The sequence below is a fragment of the Falco rusticolus genome, chromosome 4, assembly GCF_015220075.1.
Source record: "Falco rusticolus isolate bFalRus1 chromosome 4, bFalRus1.pri, whole genome shotgun sequence".
In the NCBI taxonomy this organism is placed as follows: Eukaryota; Metazoa; Chordata; class Aves; order Falconiformes; family Falconidae; genus Falco; species Falco rusticolus.
In genome coordinates this window covers 105,542,595-105,564,323 of record NC_051190.1, presented here as the reverse complement: position 1 = coordinate 105,564,323, position 21,729 = coordinate 105,542,595, and the positions used below count along the sequence as shown (strand labels likewise).

General features: G+C 38.5%; 1 protein-coding gene across 2 annotated transcripts in view; it reads right to left on the bottom strand.

Moving 5' to 3' along the window:
• The window catches only part of ZNF385D (zinc finger protein 385D), a 437,007-nt gene that overhangs the window by 166,297 nt on the left and 248,981 nt on the right, over window positions 1-21,729 (bottom strand). Inside the window, exon 1 of one of the 2 annotated variants that reach the window (XM_037386781.1) lies at window positions 238-583. The exons of the other annotated variant lie outside the window; for it this stretch is intronic. Coding sequence (XP_037242678.1) covers window positions 238-259 — 22 coding nt within the window. The 5' untranslated portion in view covers window positions 260-583. Of the gene's footprint in view, window positions 1-237; window positions 584-21,729 lie in introns of those variants that run through there. 2 annotated transcript variants of the gene reach the window in all.

The following is a 21,729-nucleotide window of genomic DNA, read 5'->3' as shown; positions in this document are numbered from 1 at the left end:
AGGATGAGTTCATCGCGTCTAGCTTATTTTTCAAGCTGCTAAAACTACGTGGTAGCCCACTCAAACAGAAAATTTCCCAGACAATGGAATCCCTTCAAACTGCACAGCCGACAGGATTCCCCAGTTGTCAGTTTTAGGTGCATGCCAGCACGAAACATTCTTGAATCCGAAATTTATAATAATTGCTCCTATTGATAATGTGAGCAGAAGCAGAATTACATCACAGTTAACACTTACCAAAATACATTATGTTTCTCATTAATCATGCAGTCAGGATCCCACCGCTGTGTATTCAGCATTAGCTCCCGCACAGGGCTGACATGTAAAGCAGAGCTTTTTCATTCTACATTATGTGGAAATTTCCCAGCACAAGAAGCGTGAGCGAGCAGTGTGCCTCCTCAGGATGAGCGCTTTGCAGGCAGTCTTATCCCTGATACAATCCCTGTCTGATTTAGCATTTACTCTGGCTGCATGCTGCACTGCCCATTCTTACTGTAATCTGACTCCTCCTTCTGATGCCCTTGCTGTGCCTGTGACATCAGGACTAAGAGTACTACAAACAGCTTTTCTTTAACAGGCTCACAACAGCATGCTCTGATCGCCTGGTTAACCTAACTCTGGGTTGGGGGGGGGGGGGGGGGGCGGTAGCCCTTCTGAAATTGTATGCATTTTATTCTTTTTTTCTTTTTTTTTTTTTTTGGCAGCGAGCGTGTTTAGTGACATAACGTGCTCGATTACATAATAGATAGGAAAGACAAAGCATATATTGTTAGCGTATTTTTCTTTGAAGGGCAGGCTCCAGGAGAAGCCCTGAGTGCCCCGATTCTTCAACTTCAGCAGAAGACAAAGGTGCTTGGCACTTTGCAAGATCATGTCCCTCCAGGACTTTTTTGTTTTGGTTTTTTTTTTGTTTTGTTTTGTTTTTTTTTAAATCAGTAGTTCCATTTCGATAAATGATTTTAGCCTGAACGCTGGATAAAGCTCAGTCTGTTTCTATTTTTAAAAAGAAATTGACAAACTCGTAGTTCAATTTCAATAGAGCTGAACTGGTTTTTTAAACTATGATTTTATTTTTTTTTTTGCATGAATAACAAAGCGCGAGGATGGGAGACACATGACAGTGAAGATTTGTAATGGAGTTTACAACCTTTCACCCTCCAGGTCTCTGGTTCCTTTCCGGACCAGGTTGATAAGTCATTAGCAGCTGGTAGCTATTTTATGATTCTGTGACAAATGGAGTGGTCCCAAGTTCATTGTAAATAGGTCTCCATACAGTCCCTGCTGCTATATGAACTAGTAGCAGCTTCAGAGGAAGAACGACCAAAGAAATTTACGGAACTACTCTCCACCATCTATAAGTAGTGCCTCAGGACCAACGTGACACACGCCGGCGTGGCAGCACAGTGAAGACGATGCGGTCTGCATTTATGCACGTATTATGTCTCTTCTGTGAATCAATAGAGGACATTGGTTTCCTGCTGCCAGTCTGGCATGTATCATTGATAATACACTTAAACTAAATAAAGGTAAAAAAATAGCGGACAGCATGCTGAAGCATTTATTTCACTATAATAGGATCTAACGGGATGAATGCTTTCATTCTGCAGGAAAGAGGATGACAGGTATAATTCATTTAAAGCTCCACTTCTTACTTGTAAAAGCTCCACACAGTAACTACTATTTCACGAGGTCTGACCACTTAGGGCAAAATTACCCCACTGGCACAGCAGCCAAGGAATGCTCCAATTGCAGCAGAAGAGTTAAGAGCCCTGGTGTACATCACTGCTATGTATCTCTCAGCAAGAGTCCCCCGCAGCATTGCTCTCACAAGGCTTCGTGCTACCTGTATGAAAGTCACCGAGATTAAACACTGCTGGGGAGATCTGGGGCATGGTCTGTCCCTCACTGACAGTCCAACAGCTCTACATTTCTGACGCCTAGCCTTTCTCAGTGCCCTTTCTTATTCTCACTGGCCCTAGGAAGAGGCATGCCTGAAATGAGACTCGCACAGTACCCACACACTCCAAAATCAACTTTGCTTCACAACTAAAAAGCACACCGTGCAGGAGCACACTTTGAGGTCACGGTGCACAAGGGAGGAAGGTCAAGATTTCTTGCGTGGTTCAGACTGACCGACAGCAACATAAATTGAGCAAATCCTAAATCACGGTGAAGAAATACCACCTAGAAACCCCTGGGGTGGGTAGTGGTGGAAAGCTGTCTAGAAACCATGTATTTTAACTGGAGGGTTTGGACAGCAAGTAACAGAGGGCATTCATGGCACCTTCCTTCCCTCTATTTCATCATTATAGCGCTCATTCGCTTCTACTGTACAGGGAGGGACACCTTGCTACAGGAGAAAATACCACCGTCAAAGGCTGGTTTAAAATATCTCAGCTGAGCCACTCTAATATCCTCTGAGCAGTAGGTATGTGCTACTATTAGGAGCCTTCTGCAGCACAAGCATTCCCTCCCCTCCCCTCACCGAGGGTAAAAGCTCAGAGAATTAATTCACTGTGAAATCCTTCGGCTCCTTCGCTGGCTCTGAAGTGCTTTTGCAGAAGCACTGCTTGATGTCCTTCTGGACAGCCTGCACCCAGGCACAGCATATGCCTGTGGGGCTGCATTTACCTTATCACAGAAAAGCTTGGGCTCACTCTGCTGGGAGTCAGACCCCGTGAGATGTAGGCTTCCTCCAGTCCCGACATTCCTCTGCACTGATAGGTTTTACCGATTCCTGCCGTCAGCTGGCCAGCTGAAAGCCCGGCTACAGACAGCTGTACAGATGGGCCGTCAGCAGTCTGGCAACAACCACGCTGCCTCTAAACATCCCTCCTTGAGATAGCTGCTCTTCTAGAGAACCGCTACCACTTTGGTGGAGTCTGGTGGCAGGTCAGCTCCCCAAGGAAGCACAAACAGCACAGTGCCACGTAGACAGACATATTCTCCACTACTTGGTTCTGAATGTTCCCTCCAATTTTGTTTTGCCCTTTAGAATGCAAAACAACCAGGAATGTCTCCCCCCTTATTGCACCTTATTTGTGTTCCTCCAATAAGCGTACAATCCAAGTAGCCAAAGAGAAACTAAACCAAGTTTTCTTTAATTTCTTTGCATTTCAACTATGGAACGAATGCAAGGGAGGAGGGAAAACCACTGGTGGTCTCTCCTGGAAAGCTTTCACAGCCCAAATTCATGTACTACATGCCAAACTCTGCTTTCATTTACACACATGCAACATTAATAAACTCCAAAAAAAGAAGTAGAGTTTCAAGCAAGGGACAAAGAACAAATTTTATTCCCAGAGTGGGATACTGTCACTGTCAGTGAAAGCAAGGATTAGTTTAGTAATTGCAATCCCAAATGGCTGGTGTTTTAACTCAAGCACTGAGGACTCTGCTGAACACAACAGTGGGGAAGCAGTCAGGAGCAGCAAACACTTGCATGCGTCTGGAGATTTGAGTAGACTCAGTGTAGGCATGCAGCATCATGCAGAATGAATGAGCAAATTTGCCCACGGTGTGAGTCCGCCATGCAAACGCCCAAGCATCAACAAGCCAATGCAGGCTAACCAGCATTATTTAGCTGTGCTACAGATGCAGGTCAACTGCAAAACTATCATATTTTCATGCATGGCTCACTTATAAAAATAAAACCCCAAAACCCTTGTGATTCAGCAACAGCACAAACATAACATGAAAAAAAGTACCTTCTGCTGAAACTGCTACCCGACACCCTTATTTCTAATAATAGAAGTAGCTTCTACTCCCCGAAATCCTCTTTCCCAATAACCTGCTTCTTTTTTTCCTAATAGCATCTCCACCTTGATTTCTTCTGCCCTTCCTCACCCTGAGAGCTCCACTTTGGTAAAGGGTTTGCCACGAAGGGCAGATTTTCAAAACGCAGACTACCCCACAAGACGTCACCTCCTCAGAATAAACAAAAAACAAGCTGAAGAGTACTCATGTCCCAGAGGTACAGCACACCCCCTGCATTTTGCCAGAGCTGGAAAGCTACAGGTTAACTCCACGCCTGACTTGGTCTAGAGCCAGAAGGCCACTTCGCAAGCAAGCCGAACTATCTGTGCTTTCTTTTGATTTTTATCTATCCACCGATTTACACAATGCCTCCATGGTAAGTATTAAAACCACTCGCAGGCATGTCTGTTGCCGAGACCAATTAATATTTAATATTAATGCACCCAGTTAATTCCCTAGGATTCCTGGAAAACTCTCTTCCACTCTTGAACTCTCCCAGGAGGCACCTAATATTAGATTTATACCCAGACTCTCACCAGTTGGCTTTGATGAATTTCAATTAGTGAGGCTGACCACAAACCTTTTCTTGCAAATGCAGAAGCATATTGAGGGGCCTTCTGCTGGCCGAAATGTAATGGTAAGCAACAAAATGTACTAGTGACACAACGTTTTAAGTTTATGCATCATGTGTAGTAGGTTAAAATATCTCATACACTTGAAAGGTTTCCAGTTTTCCTAAAATAAATGTTATCTACTGTACACTGACAGCTATTAAGAATAAAAATGTATTGCGAACATTCAGGTCTGAGAATAACGTGGGAGAAGCAATCCAAATCACACTTGACCTACTAATTTTTCAAAAGCACCCCAAAACTAGAAGATCCTTGAAGGTAAAGTAAGGCTAGAATTTCTACATAATTTGGAAGTTTATGAATTGCAGATATTTAATTCCTATTAATACTACAATAACCACAGCACAGAAATAAAGAACAGCAAACAAGCCACAGTTTTGTAAGGCTCCGAAAGTAATTGAAAGTGTTTCCAAGTGCACATTTTTTTGTGCCTCAAACCAAATATACTAAATACATCGGCTAGAAATTTGGTTTGTTTTTATTTTGAAGCCATCTGGAGTAGTTTAAGACATACTACACAGTAATGCAGATTTTGTGATTTGTTGCTAACCTCTTGAGGTTACACTAAAGGATAAGAAGGGAAGGAAGAAGTTACAGTTGTATATTTTAACTAGCCACAGAGGCTCATCTTTGGTTTTGCACGTTCTCCACTGGCTAAAACTACCAAATGGTTTTTGTACCCTTGACTCAGAAGTGTCACTTCTGGAACTCTGCAGTATTTGTCACCATGAATACCATTTAACTGCAGCAGTACCCAAAGGAACTCTGTACTGCCACACGTGAATACAACTGGAGGAACTTAATTAATCTTCCTGTCACTTCCATGATGCTTTTCATTAGTTTAGCTGCTATCTGATCAACTGCTCCATTCTCTATTGGAAATGGCTAACCAGAACCTCCTATAAAAGCATTTCCAAGAGGTAAACAAAGACTCACCTTTGATTCTGAGAGCCACTACAAACCTTTGCCATGCAGACTTTTATCAGTTCACTAACAGTACTTGCAGCACTGTTCTTTTTTAAACAGCTGGGATTTTCTACATAAAAGGCTTCAGAAATATACATAGTAACAATACTGTGTTTCTGTACGCTTAAAGCTAGTACTTCTAGTATTTTACAGTTTAAACGTAGATGACATGGCAATTGAAAGGTTGTATTTTCCTCAATTTCCTTCCCATGGATATGGATAGTTACTGCACAAACAAACAGAATGCTGCCAACAAAACCAAACGGACATTTTGGGCACTATCGCTGCTTATTGTTTTATTAAACACACATTCCTGTCACCTTTTGCTCCTAAGCATGTGACAAGATTTAAGATAATGAATGTGAATGAATACACAAATGGTGCAGAAGCTTCTATGACTATGTATATTGATAATAATTTTAAAGAGAAAGGTGGTCCTAAAAGCAAATTACAAGACCAAGAAGCTTGTCTGAGTTGATGCCAAAGATATTTTCATACACACACAATTTAATTTTTTTTTTTTTTCCAGTCAATGACTGAAAACTAGCACCGGCGGCAACATCAGCTCCAACATCCATAGTCCTTCCCTTCTCCCTTTTTCGTCTTGTAATTTTATGTCTGTACTGCATTCAGTACAATTTGTCTAATGCGTGATTTTTGGGTATATCACATGTAGACAATCCATCACTACCCTTGTCAAGGTGAACAAGTTATTCAGTCCATCTTTCTGACTCTCTACAACTTTGCAATATACCTTTTGAGATTCATCGCTCAACCACAATACAGGAATTACATTTATAAATTGTGAGAATATATTACATACAATTTTAAATTTATAAATCCAGATGTTGCACTGAGAAATTCTATACAGCTTTTGCCTGCTAGATTTTTTTTTTTTGCACTATGATTTACAGGATGCAATCTGTTCATCAGTCTGACTTGCGTTTCACATTTCTGATTGTACCATCACAAATTCATTAAATTTGGTATGTAGAGAATCTGTCAATTAACTCCTCCTTAATCAGATGCATACGTGCCTTATGCTGTATAGTGCATCTGTTTAAAAGAAAACAGTGGTCAAAACTATGCACATCTATTACTTCTAAAATCATCTTTATCAAATGACAAGTCTCAAGTAACAAAACCAGACATTACATAGTGAGATGGTCTGTTTATACTGCCTGTTTTACTTGTCTGTATATTCGGTTAAACCAAAATAACTAAAATTGATTGCATATTAATTAAAGACCTTTTCATTTTGCTCAGAAATTACAGCAATGCAATTACTGCATAGGTATCAGTTACACTTAACTCCAGCAAAACATCGGCGCTCCTGTACAACCCTCCCCTGCGGTTTCACAGGGATGGTTTGGGGTTTTCTTTTAGGACTTGTGTGCAAAAGTTATCCAGGCCTATTAATTTTAAACAGTCTTTAGTCCAAGTAGCTGCTGCTTGACATCTTTCTTTCTTTCTTCTAGGCATTTTGGAAAGTAGAACACTCATGATATGAGGACAGCATCACGCAGTTTTCAAACTACAGAATAAAAATATTTATTTAACACTTACGACTCTTTCAAATCACTCATAAGAATCTTACTATCTCCATCTAGTGGCTTATAGTATTAGGATTTTTGTTCTTAATACAGTAAAACCTTTTAATTGTTTTTTGTCTTGCCAACTACTGATTTTTCATTTCCTGTTTTTGGCTTTCCCTGTAAGTTCTCCATACTTCTTACTTCTAATTTGTATTGATTAGTATCTACTTCCTCTTTCATAATTTCGTTCCAAGTTGCTTTTTAATTTCCTTTTGCTGTCCTTATTTTTGTGGCTAAACCAGAACAGACTTTTAGCCAAAGTTTTCCATTTTCTGAACATGAAATGACTTGGTTTTTTTAGTCATCTGGTGACCTACAATTATTAAAGAAGTGTCCGTTTTCTTCCCAAGCCTTTCTATCTTTTTTCTTCCCAATCAGTTCTGCTCCTAATTTTCCTTTCAGAAATAAACCATCTTGAAGCACAAAATATGTGAAAGATTTCATTTGTATTCTGTTTGCTCCTATAGAATATAATCAAATCCATTTCCACACCCTTAAGTCCCTAAATGGAAACATTTCAAGATTTAGGCATGAAACAATACTTCTTCATTTTCTTGACGCTATATAGAGCTGTTCAAAGATGAAAAGAAAAAAAGCCAGAGTTGCAATGCAGTACGATTTTACATTTCCCAGTGATTATGAAGGCACTGAACTGTGATTTCAATATATAACTCTAAGAGGAAAATGCCAGCAGATGCAGTTGCGACGTGCGCGGGTGCAGAGCAGCTTGTTTTTCATACTGGGTCAATTGATGTGAGCAAGGCTGCAGTGCAGACCTACAGCCAGGAAGGGCCACAAACACCACCAGCCACCCAGCCCTGCAACTTCCCTCCTGCTTCAGAGAGCTGAGATACTGTGCAGCAGCACCTGAAACTTCTGCAAGGTGCCATCACCATGTCTGGAACTAAGAAGAAGCAGGAGCTCAAGGCACATCCAGCTTTGACTACCTAGAAAGGAGACATCTCAACTGAACTAGACAGTGCTGCAGGTGCCTCCTGGGGCAACTCATCCCCCAGGGGAAACTGTTATCTGAGGGGAGGATTGATCCCTCTCTGCAGGTACTTCTCTCATTCCACCAACTCACAGAGGGGTATCAACATGTAACAGGTTAGATGATAAACTGTTTTATAGTCACTGGAAATGAAATTTCTCCTGCCTAACTGGCTAATAGTTTAACTGATGTCATAGATAATGCACATTATGTGTTTGGATTCCTTTTTAATATCCAAGGAAAAATTATTTTGGCCAACATGATGTTATCAAAGGAAACACTAGTCAAAGGCGAGTAAGCTGCAATCTATTAGGAACTACCGTGCACAAAGGGGAGGAGGACAAAATGGCAGCAGACAAGACACTAACTTGAGGGTATAAAAAGATGCAGGCTACAGCATAGCGTTCAACTTTTTATAAGATGATTTTGAAAAATTTATACTGTTTTTGTTCACACCAGTGCTGAATTTGGTTCACGTGTCCATGTGTAAGCATTTTGCAGTTCCAAACATTCAAGCTTCACAACACAGTTAATGAAACAAGTCATCAGGAAGTGAAAATATCAGCGACATTTACTCTTTCTACAGTAGATCTCACTGTAGGTGGGATTTGATTTGGAGACTGATACTTAAGTTTTTGTGTGTACATGTGGGTGTCTGGATGTCTCATTTCCCGTCACAGTCAACGGAGATCAAACTGATACAGTCAAAGTCAGAAAAGTTATCACATCTGGAAGCAGACACCAACTTTGGTTGGCCAAGTAGCTGTCCAAGCTCCATTAACTATAAAGAATTTCATGGATCAAAAGGGGAGCCTAGACACTTGATTCACTCTTGATACCTATAGATACACACCAAACTATACATACTCTGAGAAAAGAGAGCTGAATCCCAGCTGAGGCTTCCAAACCTTTTCAAAGATCTGGCGCTTCTGCAGGTCACTTATACCCATTGAAATTCAGCTCCATCTGGGATCATCACAGCAACTACCCACTGTGCTCAGCAACGCTAAGCAGCAATTTAGAACAGAACATGAAGAACACCTGCAAGTGAAACTAGCATGAAATTTATACAAGAACAATTGAATTATCTCCTAAGGAATTAACGATAACATTAGCTTCCCCAGTGCTTGAGAAAATTTTCTGAGCTCTTAAATGGCCACACAGTGCCTCAGTATTTCATCCTATGCAAAAACCCCAGAGATTAAAAATGTCTGTCTCAAAAATCTCTGGTACAGAGGAAAATGCCACTCTTGAATGACCAAGCTGGCATCGTACAATAGCCACATTCAACTAAAATCCCTGTGGATTAATCCATGTTATTCATGTTTACCTTTAAGAAAAATATAGGAACATGTGACAAACTGGCTGTTAGATGATATAACCATTCAGTGTTAACAGTGAAAATAAAAAAAGACTGTTAAAGTCACCTGGAAACGATTTCTTTTAAATTTCACATGCTCCAGTACTCTTCTCTCAGAAGGGGGGGTGGGGGAGGGCTGGAAGTCACTGCTTTTTACCACTCTGCCAATAGTGTTCAAATACCTTCCTACCTGCTTTACAATAATTAACAGTAAAAGGAGAGTTTTCATCTGTTTCCACCTTTTGATCTTATTGACAGAGCCTCCTGCCATTCTAATTCAGAACAACATCCACAGCAAAAAACTTGTCTGTATCTGTTCCTGACTTTCTTGTTACATCTTATTCCTGTACAGTTTCCTTTTGATCTGCCATACTTCTGAATTTAATTATCAGGTTTGAAAACACCCTACCATAATAGCAGCCTATAAGTAATTCTGTTTCCCACAGCTGAATGAAAAGACCGTATCCCAAAGCCAAGCTTTCTCTTCAATACGCACTTTTCAGAATCCATCTAAATACAAATACTTTGCAATTGTATTTATCCCAAAATAATTAGGAAATAAATAATTTTGAAACAAGATAGCCTAAATACAGTACTGCTGCTATTTTTCTATAATTCAGTGACTTTAGTTTTTAGTCAGTTTGCCACTCAGCACCTCTAAAAATAAGCCTAGTTACTCTAGGTGCCTAAATATGGATGTAGAGACAGAAAATATTGGACCAAGTCCTCGCTTCACAGAATTTTTTCTTCTCTGCACTATAGAGATGAATGGTATACCACAGATAAAGGTGTAAATTACAGCTTAACTTCATATTTCTACAAAGCATTAACAACTGAAAGAATTTCAAATGGGTTTGAAAACCCCAAGCCACATCTCTCTGGACTCTGTAGATATGAGACAACTGTTTCAGGTGTACTGACTGTCTACGAATTCATCTTGGACAGAAGGATCGTTCATGCCAACACCATCTCAGCTTGGGGGTGTTAGAGGAGGAGAAGCTGGCTGTAGAGTCGTAGGGGTCCGTGTATCTGCCCAGCACTGAGGAGTGGTCTGCAGACAGCAGAACAGATGATTTTTTCATGAAGATGCTCGATGGTATGCAGAATTATTACACTCACTTCATCTGCAGATCCTCTACTTTCTCAGTACATAAAAAAAGTGATTGTCATTTCATGAACATTTATGCTCTGACTGCTTGGAGGTGACTACAACGTAAAAGACTTCCAGCTCACCTGTGGGTTGCAGTGATTTGGCAGTTTAGTTTTGTGTAATAGAAAACTGCATCACTGACAGAAAAGGTTTCAAGGAAAATAGTGCAAGAAACATGAGGCCTTAGTAAATTAATTTTATACAAAAGTCTACAGTGCCCGTTTTATCCCACTAAAGATAATTTATCACGTTTTATAAGCTGTTGATACTTTTTGTACTGATACACTTTTCATCATTTATCTACCACTCCCCTGCTCACTGTCCACAGAGCATTTAATCAAGTAATTATTTTTCCCAAGACTAACTGTCTGTACATTAAAATCCACCGAGCCATGTTTCATCTTCATTTACATCTCTTAAAATCAATGACTTCAAAAACAAATACAGGAAGTACCATACACGAGGAGTGCAATATTGCATAAAGCAGGTACACACACTCATATATGCACATATTTATATTCAGCCACGTATACACACATATGCATGCAGCGTAACATAACAGTGCTAGATGCTTTCTCAGATGTATAATTATGTATAAATGGTAAATAGCCACATTGTAATTCCCCTTTCCCCTTCTTTCTGTCTCATTCCTGCTCATCAAGGTGATCTTTTTTTTCATCATCATTGGATATGAGGCCAAACTGTAAAATTAGGACTGATAAAATTTGCACTCTATTTTATTATTTTTTACTTTCTATTCAGTACCCCAGAGACATTTGATTAGAATGAGGAAGAAGTTAAATTATAATAGTCAACATTTTAGCAGGTTACAGTATGATTAGTGTTAGGAATTATCCTTAATAAAGTCCTAGCGGGTTCCTGCTCATTGCTGCTGGACATAAAAATTTGTCATGACTAACTTTGTCTTCTGGGCCTCATAACTGTTCTAGACAGGTTAGAAGCCTCTTTTTTTTCCCCCATCTTTGTTGAATATCCCAACCAATGCATAGGGGAAGCATAAGAATGAACCATGGTTTTAATCAAGGTCCTCGGAGAGGGTCTTCCACTGGGTAGAAGTCCATTGGAGCCCCCTGAAAGCTGGGCATGTTAGTCCTAGCTGGAGGTTAACCAGCAGTATTGCAGGCTACTCAAGGCTTGTGCCCCTTATGCAAGGATTAATATCCACGGTTCCATAGCACATGCTTTACCTCCCATCACCTGTCCTCATCCATTCCATCACCTGTCCTCATCCATTCCATCACCTGTCCTCATCCATTCCATCACCTGTCCTCATCCATTCCATCACCTGTCCTCATCCATTCATTACAGGAATTTGGACTACCGTCTGTTAGACAGCTGGTGAGTGCTTTAATAAGCTTGTGATATTATCAACTTCTGTCTGATGCTATGAATGTTTAGATCTACAAATAAAGACTCCACTAAGACAAACAATAAAAGAAGATCTTTAAGGATAGCTCACTTGTGTCAGTAGGTTACCTTCAGTCTTACCTATCCTTGGTGAACACCTTCATCTGAATCAAGACAAACAAGTAATTAAAACTGTCCCAAACATCCAGGTAACCTACGTATTAGGCTACTGTTTGGGTTTTTTTGTTGTTGTTGCTGTTTTGGTTTTTTTGTTTTTGGGTTTGTTTTTTTTTTTTTTTTTTTTTTTTTTTTTTAACTGGGATAAAAATGCAAGCACACTTAAATGCAGTTCCTGACTCAGAAACTTAATCATAAAACTGTTGGATACATTGCTACTAATAGCCATTTTTTGGATAAATAATAAAGTGGGGCCCATGAGTTACTCTTAGGTGCCAGTCTGGGCTCAGTGGAGGGAGACAAAATACATTGTTACTTTAAAAAAATATAGATTAAATTTAAAATTATATAACTTCAATGAAAATGCAATGAATAAATATTTAAGATCTGAATCTCTTTAATTTTCTGCTAAGTTTAAAGCAACAGTAATCACAGAACACCACAGTTTAGAGGCTTTCAAGTAGTGTTTTGAGAAGAGTACTTCCAGGGTTTCTTTAGAAGAAAGTTACACAGAGTACTACCTAGCTACATACAAACAGCAAACTTACAAGAAGAGATTGTTCTTTACATATTATGTGACTACTTAATATGATTTTCCAGTTGAGAAGCAGATTAACTAGTGGTTTGGTTCTGCTGTTGCACATGCTACGTATATCATCATTTTTCTGCTACAGTCTTTTGCCCTTTTGTAAAGAGTAATTTTAAACTTTTCATAGAATATTTTCTAAGGGAAGGTCAGATCTGAGAGGCTGCTAATGGATTAGCCTTTGATCTTTTTTCCTTGACTTACTTGCATTCAAGCCTGCTGGAAGATTTTGTAAAATGACAAATGCAAGACTGACTGACTGAACAAGAAACACCTATTCCTTTGAAAGGGAACACTGCGGGGGGTGAAACAGTTTTTAGCAAAAAATTACAAACTATTTAATTTACAGAACTTTAAGAAAGGCAGATGTTAAGTACCACCACTATACATATATGTATATTTCTAAATGTATCAGAGATACCAAATGGTGAGATAATGAGAGCATATTACATGAGTCATCAAAGCATGTATATTCCAAGGGGGGCATAATTAGTCATTTCTGATGACTGGCTAAATACTATAAATACCACATCACTGTCAACCAGGGGTCACACAAATAAATCCTTTCAAGAGGGGCAGTTTGACTGTAAAGCTGCTCTAGTAGGAAGCAGTGCTATCCAAATAGTTCTCTCCCTTTTTAATCCTAGTTAAAGACCCTTTCAACTCAGCAAGCTAAATGATGCTCGCTCATCAACAGCGAAACACTGGCACCTTTTGAGATGTCCCCCTACCAGTGCCAAGATAAGCTTCACAGAACTAAGCTTTCTGTGCCCTGACTGATGAAGTCCTAATTTACCAGGCTTGAGGCACTGGTAATACAGAAAGATCAAAGGACATCAACATTTGTGACATAATATTTTTGCAAGAGTTGCTGCATTTTCAGCTAGCTGATCTTACGAGGTGGGAAACAGTATATCCTTGTTTTCCAGATGCAATGTGGATTTAACAACACAATTCACGAGATTAGTTAGTCAGAAAAAAAAAAAAGCTGAACCCCTGGAGCTCTTGACTCTAGGGCAGCATTCAGCTCACACTGTTCCCCTACATATAAACAATAAAACCAGCTGTGAGAAAGCAGTGAAGATAAAACCTGTACTCATCTCTCATATAGCTGAAAGAACATAAACAAAACATTTTACTATGTTGCACAAAAGCAATGACACATTTTCCTTACACTGTGTTTACTTACATGTTTGTGTTTGGGGCTGGCTTTTATTCGTTTGTTTGTTTGGGGTCCCCCCCCAAGATAAAAAAGGGTCATCTTCTCCTGGTATAGCTTCAGTGAGACTATGGAAGTCACATTGGGGTGAACTTGACCCAAATTGTGTCAGGAGGAGGTTGTGCTGCTAATAATGGAAAAGGTCTTTTGTTCATTATGTCACTATTGAGTAGTTTTCAAAAAAATACTTGCAAACAATTGTTGTCAGCTTTCAAACGTAATTTTATAATACTCTTGTGGCCTTCATGCTACATTTTCATCATTATCACCAACATTAAATCACATTGCCAATAACATCTTTAGGATGATTTTGAATTCTTCAGGCTTGAATTTAATTACATAATGTAAACTAGAAAATGTCTTCAGCATGCTTTGAGGGAATAGCTTATCTTGGCAATCGTTAAATTCTGTTATGTTTAAAATATTTGCATTTTGATAACTTCATTCTGCTACATACAATATTTATTGATCTTTCTCAGGAATCCATTTTCAATATAGCGTGTTGTATTTATTTTCCATAAACCCTTGACCAGAGCATATTCTTACATGGCATTTAAGAAAAAAATAAACAGGTTTTAGAGAGTATCAATATTTTGTTTTATAGCAATTGTAAAATGGGGAAAGGCACCCCTATGCTTTTTTTTTCCTCTGGACACAGCATTTTAGCATACACCAGCAATATTACCTTAGTTGCAATTTTTCACAATAGAAATACAGTTACATGGGATGCTATCTGTGTATATCATGACTCATTTACTACCTAATTTGACTCAGAGTGTTTTGTTCTTGTGGGTTTTTTTGTTTGTTTTATAGGTTTTTCTTAAGTATTTTCTGGAGCTCTCTTTTCCCCTCAACTCATGATTTCTCACTCTCCCAAATCCTCCCCTCTTCTGTCATTCTCCCTTCTCTCTCACACTCACGGCAGTGCAAACTGCATTTTCAGACGCAATCAAAGGATTTTTTTTTTTCTTTCATATTTATTTCACAGAACACATCTAAATGTGGAAGCACTTTACATGTAGTCAGTCAAGCCAAGTTTGCCTTTCACCTGCACCTGAATGAAGCTCTTGAAATGCACAAAAGACCAATTCTGATTAGGAGGATTGCAAGAAAATATGACTTAGTTTTTCATCATTTATGTAGTAATACATAGATAGCTAACAACAGGCATGCAGATTTTCACATCCTTTCTAATTCTTAAACTTCAGGAAGACAGACGAGTATGTGAAAAATCTCACTTCACAGTTGATGTTAGCAAGTAAGACAGCGTTTCCAGCATGCAGTATCCGTGGCCAGCCATTCTATAAACATCCAGCAAGTCTAAGGAAGACTTTTCATGGCAATGTTTTTGCTTAATAACACATGGCTTATTAAGGTCTGGCTCAAAAGTATATTATTGCAAGTAATAGCATCCTGCTAATACCTTAACTATTTTTCCACAGATAATAAGTCTCCCTTTCAATACCCATGCTAAATCACCGTTCTGATTCACTGGTAGGGTGAATCTCGGATAAGCAACAGAAATGAAGGATTATTGCAGTCACAGTGTGGAAATTTTGATCAGCTGGATGTTTCCATGCAGTAAATAGTGTTCAGCTGCACACCACATCTGCTCTGGCACAAATGTGTCCAAAAAGGGATATAGGGTTGGCCAAAATGGGCACTTTTTACACAATTTTTGTTTCTACTACATTTCCAACAGTTAAAGTATAGGCCAGACTGTTTTGGAAGCTCTCTCAGATGTGGAGTATACAGATGAGCCAACATAGCAGTATGTTTATAAACAGATCTCATAGCAAATACTGACATTCAAGTATTCTATATGCTTTTGGGATTTGAGGGTCTTTCATGAAGTGTTTGGTAATTTAAAAGAAAATCCTCGCTTCCACATGTTTCAACCAATTTAAAGGAAAACTGGATCTCTTAACAGTCTTTGGTTTCCACAGCAGTAAAAAAACAAAAAAAAAAGTAAATGCAAAACAGTTTCACGAAATGAAAATAAATTGGATTTTTGGCTTGGATTATTTTTGTTTGTTAGGTTTTTTTAAGTTTTGTTTTTATACGTTATATTAAAACCTAGATGATGTCAATGTTTTTTTTTTTACTGTATGAGGTCATCTTACAGAAGATATGCAATAGAGTAATCACGTGGAATAGATGTTATTTGAAAAAGAAGAATTTAATGGCTTGCTGACAGAATATGCTATAAAGAAATATGCCACAGCCTTGCTTTTTGGGCAATTGTCTGCCTAAAAGTGCTCCCAACAATAAGCAGGGGTATATAATTTTAAGAGAACATAACACTTAAGTGCACGTGAAGGCATGAAAGACTCTAGCTCCTACTTTTTTCAGGAACTTGATGACTTAATTTTTGTTAACAGGCACAAAAAATGTGCAGGTGGCTTATAACACTTGAGCAACTCTCTTTGCACCTAGATAGTTTCCATCTAAATAGCCATAAAATTCTTTGGCAGCATTGGCCTTGCTCCTTACTTGTAGCCTGTACAGAGAGGGATCTAATGGCAAACATAAAATGACATGTAACATCTAAGTTATATGTTTCTATTGAATATTTGGAAACTAGTCATGGCACAGAGTTACAGATTTTCAGCTGTGAGCAGACTCCCTGTAAGTGTGGTTCATATAACTTCAGCAAAATATTCTTTATAAACCTGGATCAGAAGCAAAACCCAGTGAAGAACATTTGCTGCCTCTGTTGAATCATCCCAAATCAGTTACTACAACTCACCATCACAGTGGTGACTCAGGCTGACACATGGACTACATTAGCTCCAAGGAGGGTATGAAAAAATAAGCTTCTGACAAATTTCTTTGAACTGAAAGGAAGTCCTCCAGAGGGGAAAAAAAAAAAAAAAAAAAAAAAAAAAGCAAGACTTGGAGCAAACACCTCATACAGTAATATCCATGTTATTCAATGTTACCTATAAAACAGTAGCCCACAAAATGGATAGACACAGTCAAGAGTGCATCTAGCTTGCTTTCAAAGCAATGTAATACTTTATTTTGTCTTACGTGTGAACATAGGAAAGGCTACATCTGCAGGTTCACAAACTCCAGAGAGTACATTAGAATACCAATGTCCAGCCTGAGGTGTTCTCACTGCCTGCATCTGAACTAGCTCTCTAGATTTCCCTTATCACCAATAGAGACAGGCACTCTTATACCTCCATCAGCTCAGCCTACAGTGAAGTCTAAACCAGGTATGATGAATCATTCCTTGGAAATGTCTAGTTTCATTTTGTTCCGCCTCCTATGTTAAATAAAAAAATTAAGCAATTAGGTTGGGCGTGATTCTGAAATGTAGAAGCCTAAATTTCCCTACAAATCAACTTGCCCCTCCTGTGAATATTGGACCAGTGCATGAAAATCAGCCTTCAAGCCAAACTTACACCAGCAAGCCCTTCACTTAAGATTGCTCACATGCACAGATTAACCCAACTGCTGGTGGATTTTTTTCCTACCCCCTCTAGCTATCTCTGTGGACCAACATTTTTGCCACATTCTATCAAAAGGGGAACTAAAAATGCAAAGATTATTCATCTTCTCTGCCACTAGATCCATAAGCTTTCTAAAAACCAGCAGTTCATTATACATTTATGTGGCGCTCCCAATGGTGAAGACAGAAACTGATGACATTTTAAATTTCCAGAACAGCTAAACCCATGCTACTGTGTGATCTCTGCCTTTACCTTACAAGCGCTCTCCAAGAGCACGGTATAAAAAGACGCAAGAAAAAGAAAAGTATATAACAAAGAACAGAATGGACCATATCCTATAGTCAAAAAGTTCTCAGAAGTAACTGCTCAGAGAAGTCAGGAAGGCTCACATAGACAGCTTTTACCCTAATTCTCCACAAACACAGAGTTGATTAACTTGAGCTTGATGCAGCAGTACACAGATCAAGTAGCTACAAAATTGCTGCTAGCACGAGCAAGTCACTTGTGCAAAAGATATAGAAAAGTTTACAGTGATAAGCTGTGCAATATGGGTCCAAACATAGTGTACTTGCAAGGAAACAGTAAATCAGCAACTAAAAGGCCTATCTGTTTACACACGGCCATAGAGTGGAATTAATGTTCATAAGTCTATTGCTCTTATCCAGAAAACAGGGAGCCAGCAGAGCAATCCACAGCTCTGCCTTGCAATACAATCAAAGGGGGAAAAAAACCCAAACAAACAACAAAACCCCATAGGAAACACTTTTAACATTCTTTTACAAGAGGCAGAGAAGGCAATGATTATTAAATACAATCACATATGAGAGAGCCTCCAAAGACCAGATTTATAGTAATTACTACCTCTACTGGCACCTTCTTGCCTTTTAAACTTTGAAGAAAAGGATGTGGGAGGAGGTCATGCACAAGAAAACATTTGTCATCCAAAAGGCTCTCCTCTATTCCTATGATAAAATAATTTCTCTTATAATACATTGCAAAGCAATGAACTTCAGTTCCCAAATTATGCTCTGTTAGCATGAATCATCCTGGAAAAGTGCACTCTCATTTCCCCTCCCCTTTCAGGTCAGTAATCAATGCTCCTTCAACTATTTCGTTTATGTGAATTTTTGTTTTGCATTCATGTGAAAAAATTCCAAACGCCCACAAACCAAATGCATGAGGACAAGCAAGGAACGCCGAACAGCCTCTTTTCTGTGATGCCTGCCTCCTATTGCAAGCTCTTTGGTAGGATCCAGACAGGATTGCACTGGCCATTTGCTGCTATTCGTACAGGTTTTTTTCAGGCTTTTAGTCTGCTGACTGAGGGAAAGTGTCTCGCAAAATATTCCTATATGTTTAGTTCACCGCGCATAAATTTCACACACATAGACAAATGCCACACTTGCTTTAAGAGGCCAATTTAAAATTTCCTGGGTTTACTTCGCATTCCCAACGCAACAATAATGCTGATGCTACATCACATTTCACTCTGCTGGATGCAGTCCCTGGAAGAATATCCATTTTAAATTGGCAGAAACTAAATGACTAATACAATATTGATTGCAGGGAAGTGTGTGAGTAGAGAGCTGCCAAGCCATTGGTTGCCATACCCCATCAACAGGGAGCTCTGACAGATTCATCTGATGCCTCTTACACATAACCTCGTACATTCTTAAACAAGATTTAACGTATATTCTTCAGACAGAACACGTTACTGGGGTAAAATATGTGGCTATGAAAAGAAATAATTTTCCCCTATGCTGGAATTTATCATGTAAGTATATAATCACTTGTATTCTGGCTACATGACTGCACATTAAGAGTTCATTAGCTTTATGTGTAATGCTCTTACTCCTATTCATAAAACCATGCAACAACTCAATACAAACACAGTTTGTAAGTCTAAGCCATCTTTAACCCATCTTGAATTTACAAGTCACCTTTGTATTCCTGTGCAATGTCACTAAGCCAGACTATGCAAACCATTTTCGAGCAGCCTTAGGAATGTGTCTTAATCACGTGATAACGATTAAAGGATATAATCCAAAGGGGCTGCTGCATTACGACCCACAAAAATTTCTGGCAACTCGTCTGTTGCTGCTGTATACAAACACCATTAAACATGCTCTTTCTTTAGAAGGAAAGAGTAGAAATAAAAATTGAGGAAAAATAATAATTAGATCAAACACACTTTTAACCACACTTCCAGTCTAGGGTCACTGTGAAAGCCCCAGCCAGCTTTAAAGCCTTAACCTAGGAAGCTTCACCTTTTACCCCGCTGAAAGTTACATTTGGGGACATGGATTTGAAGGACATTTTCATGGCCATTTTCTGTATCCGAGAAGCTAAAGCCCTTCCTGAAACAATTTGACTGACATGCATAGACTGAAAATATAGATTGTAGGCAAGTCTTAACAGAATACATTCTTGCCCCTAGCAGACATTATAGACCATACTAAGGATTTACCAGGATTCCCAGACTAATTTAGCTGGCAATCTGTATTTTTTGTATGTGTGTTTATCAATCTGACGTAAGAATATTACCACTTAGTACAGTTTGGGTATTAACAGCTAGCAGCAATTTAAACTATATTTTTCTGGTACCAGGCTGTTGGGGTTTTGTGGTTGTTGTTGGTTTATTTTGTTTGTTTGGTTTTTAATTACATTTTAAGCAAAGAAAAAAAGTATCACTTAAAGCACATACTTCTCAACTCTAAAGCTGCCACTAAATTCACTTCAATCAATTTTCCAGAGAATGGCAATTATTTTCAACAGTTTCTCCAGTCTCTGCTTTATACCTAATAGGCTCACAGTGATTAATGTAAGATTTCAAGCAACAGAAATGCAGAGCTAAAACAAAGCAGATTTCTTAGTGCATAATTCAGCCTTGTGGAGTCATTAATAATCAATGATGATGTATTGATATTTGTCTGTGCTGTCTGATACTAGTTTCTATACACCATGTCATGAGTTTGTTTGGAGAACATGGAGACATTAACTGCAATTTATGAGAAATTCCCAAAGTGCAATGACTCTTGTAGCCACATGACTCTTACTATTGATACCTGTTTGTGACAACCAGCTGAGTTTTTAAAAATTAAGAGCCCAAATGTCTGCTTCCTTATTCCAGTTTTTCATAACTGCAACTCTACTGGCTTCTATCACAAATGGCACTACACTTTTATATCTGCATATATGCACATCTATTTATAGATGGTGAGCAAATGAAAACCATCTCCAGCACATTTTTATCCTACCAGTTTTCTTATTCATTAAAATGACTTGACTAATCTTCCATTGGTACTGCATTAGATTATGAATCAGAAGTCTCACTTCAAAAGAGATAGTGCCTGTCCATTAGAGACATTTTAATGCTTTAATGTTGAAAGTCTGCACTTCACCAGATGTCTTAAAATCATACATCCACTTTCAGTCCATATATTATCTCAGAATCAAGCTAATCTGCTACACTAGTGGAGGGGAAAAAAGCAAACCCACCCACCTTTTAAAATGCCTCCTATTGTGCCATAGTGGTGTTCTAGAACAGTACTGCACTAGCTGCAACAGAATAATAAGGCTATTTATACTTTAGTTCTTGGTAACTCATAAAACTAAGTTACATCTAAGTAATTTGGGGGGCATTAAAGCTTTCAGTGTCTGCAGAATAAAAGTATGCTAATGAACAAAACAATTTTTTTGTATATATAAATGAATGTTATCTTTCAAACCAGAACCAAATTCCCTAGCTAAATCTCCGAATATAATTTCCTGAGCTTGTGTGAAGTACCCTTTATGTATGATTATTATTTTAGCAGCTCTGCTAAAAAAGTAAATCTTTTACATTCATTAAAAACTAGTAGTTGCTTTTTAAGCACATTAGTGCAAATAGATTTATCCCTATCACAAGGAATCAGGCTATGCTTTGCTGACTTTCATTATCAGAAAATAGTCTCATTTGTCTTTTTTCCAGATGAAGTTTTGTTCACTCAGTTATATTTTAAAAATTAAAGCTAAAAGCAACTCTAAAACACAAATTAAACTCCATGTACTACTACACACGAATCTACAACCAGCAAAACTTTTAACTGAGTTTTGCACTTACTATTTTTTAAAAAGGGGGGGGGGGAAGTTCTTTTTTTTTAAATAGACATGGGTTATGAGCCAAATGTTCATTAGATTCAACTAAAAAATATGATCTCCAGCATGTGGGCAAACTTCTTTCTTGAATTCTACCTTTCCAAGCTACCTGGCATGTAGCAAAACAAAGTACCTCAATGCTTCAAGAACATCAGGAATGGTTTTAATACACCTCTAAGAAATAAAAAAATAAAGCAGACACAGATCACAATCTGTCCTTCACTAGAGCGGGTGCTTCACCTATGAACCGAGAGTATATTCATAACAAATTAATTGCTAAAGCAGTCTACCTATGTGAAAGAGTCAGCTTGAAGAAAAATACTAACTCAGATAT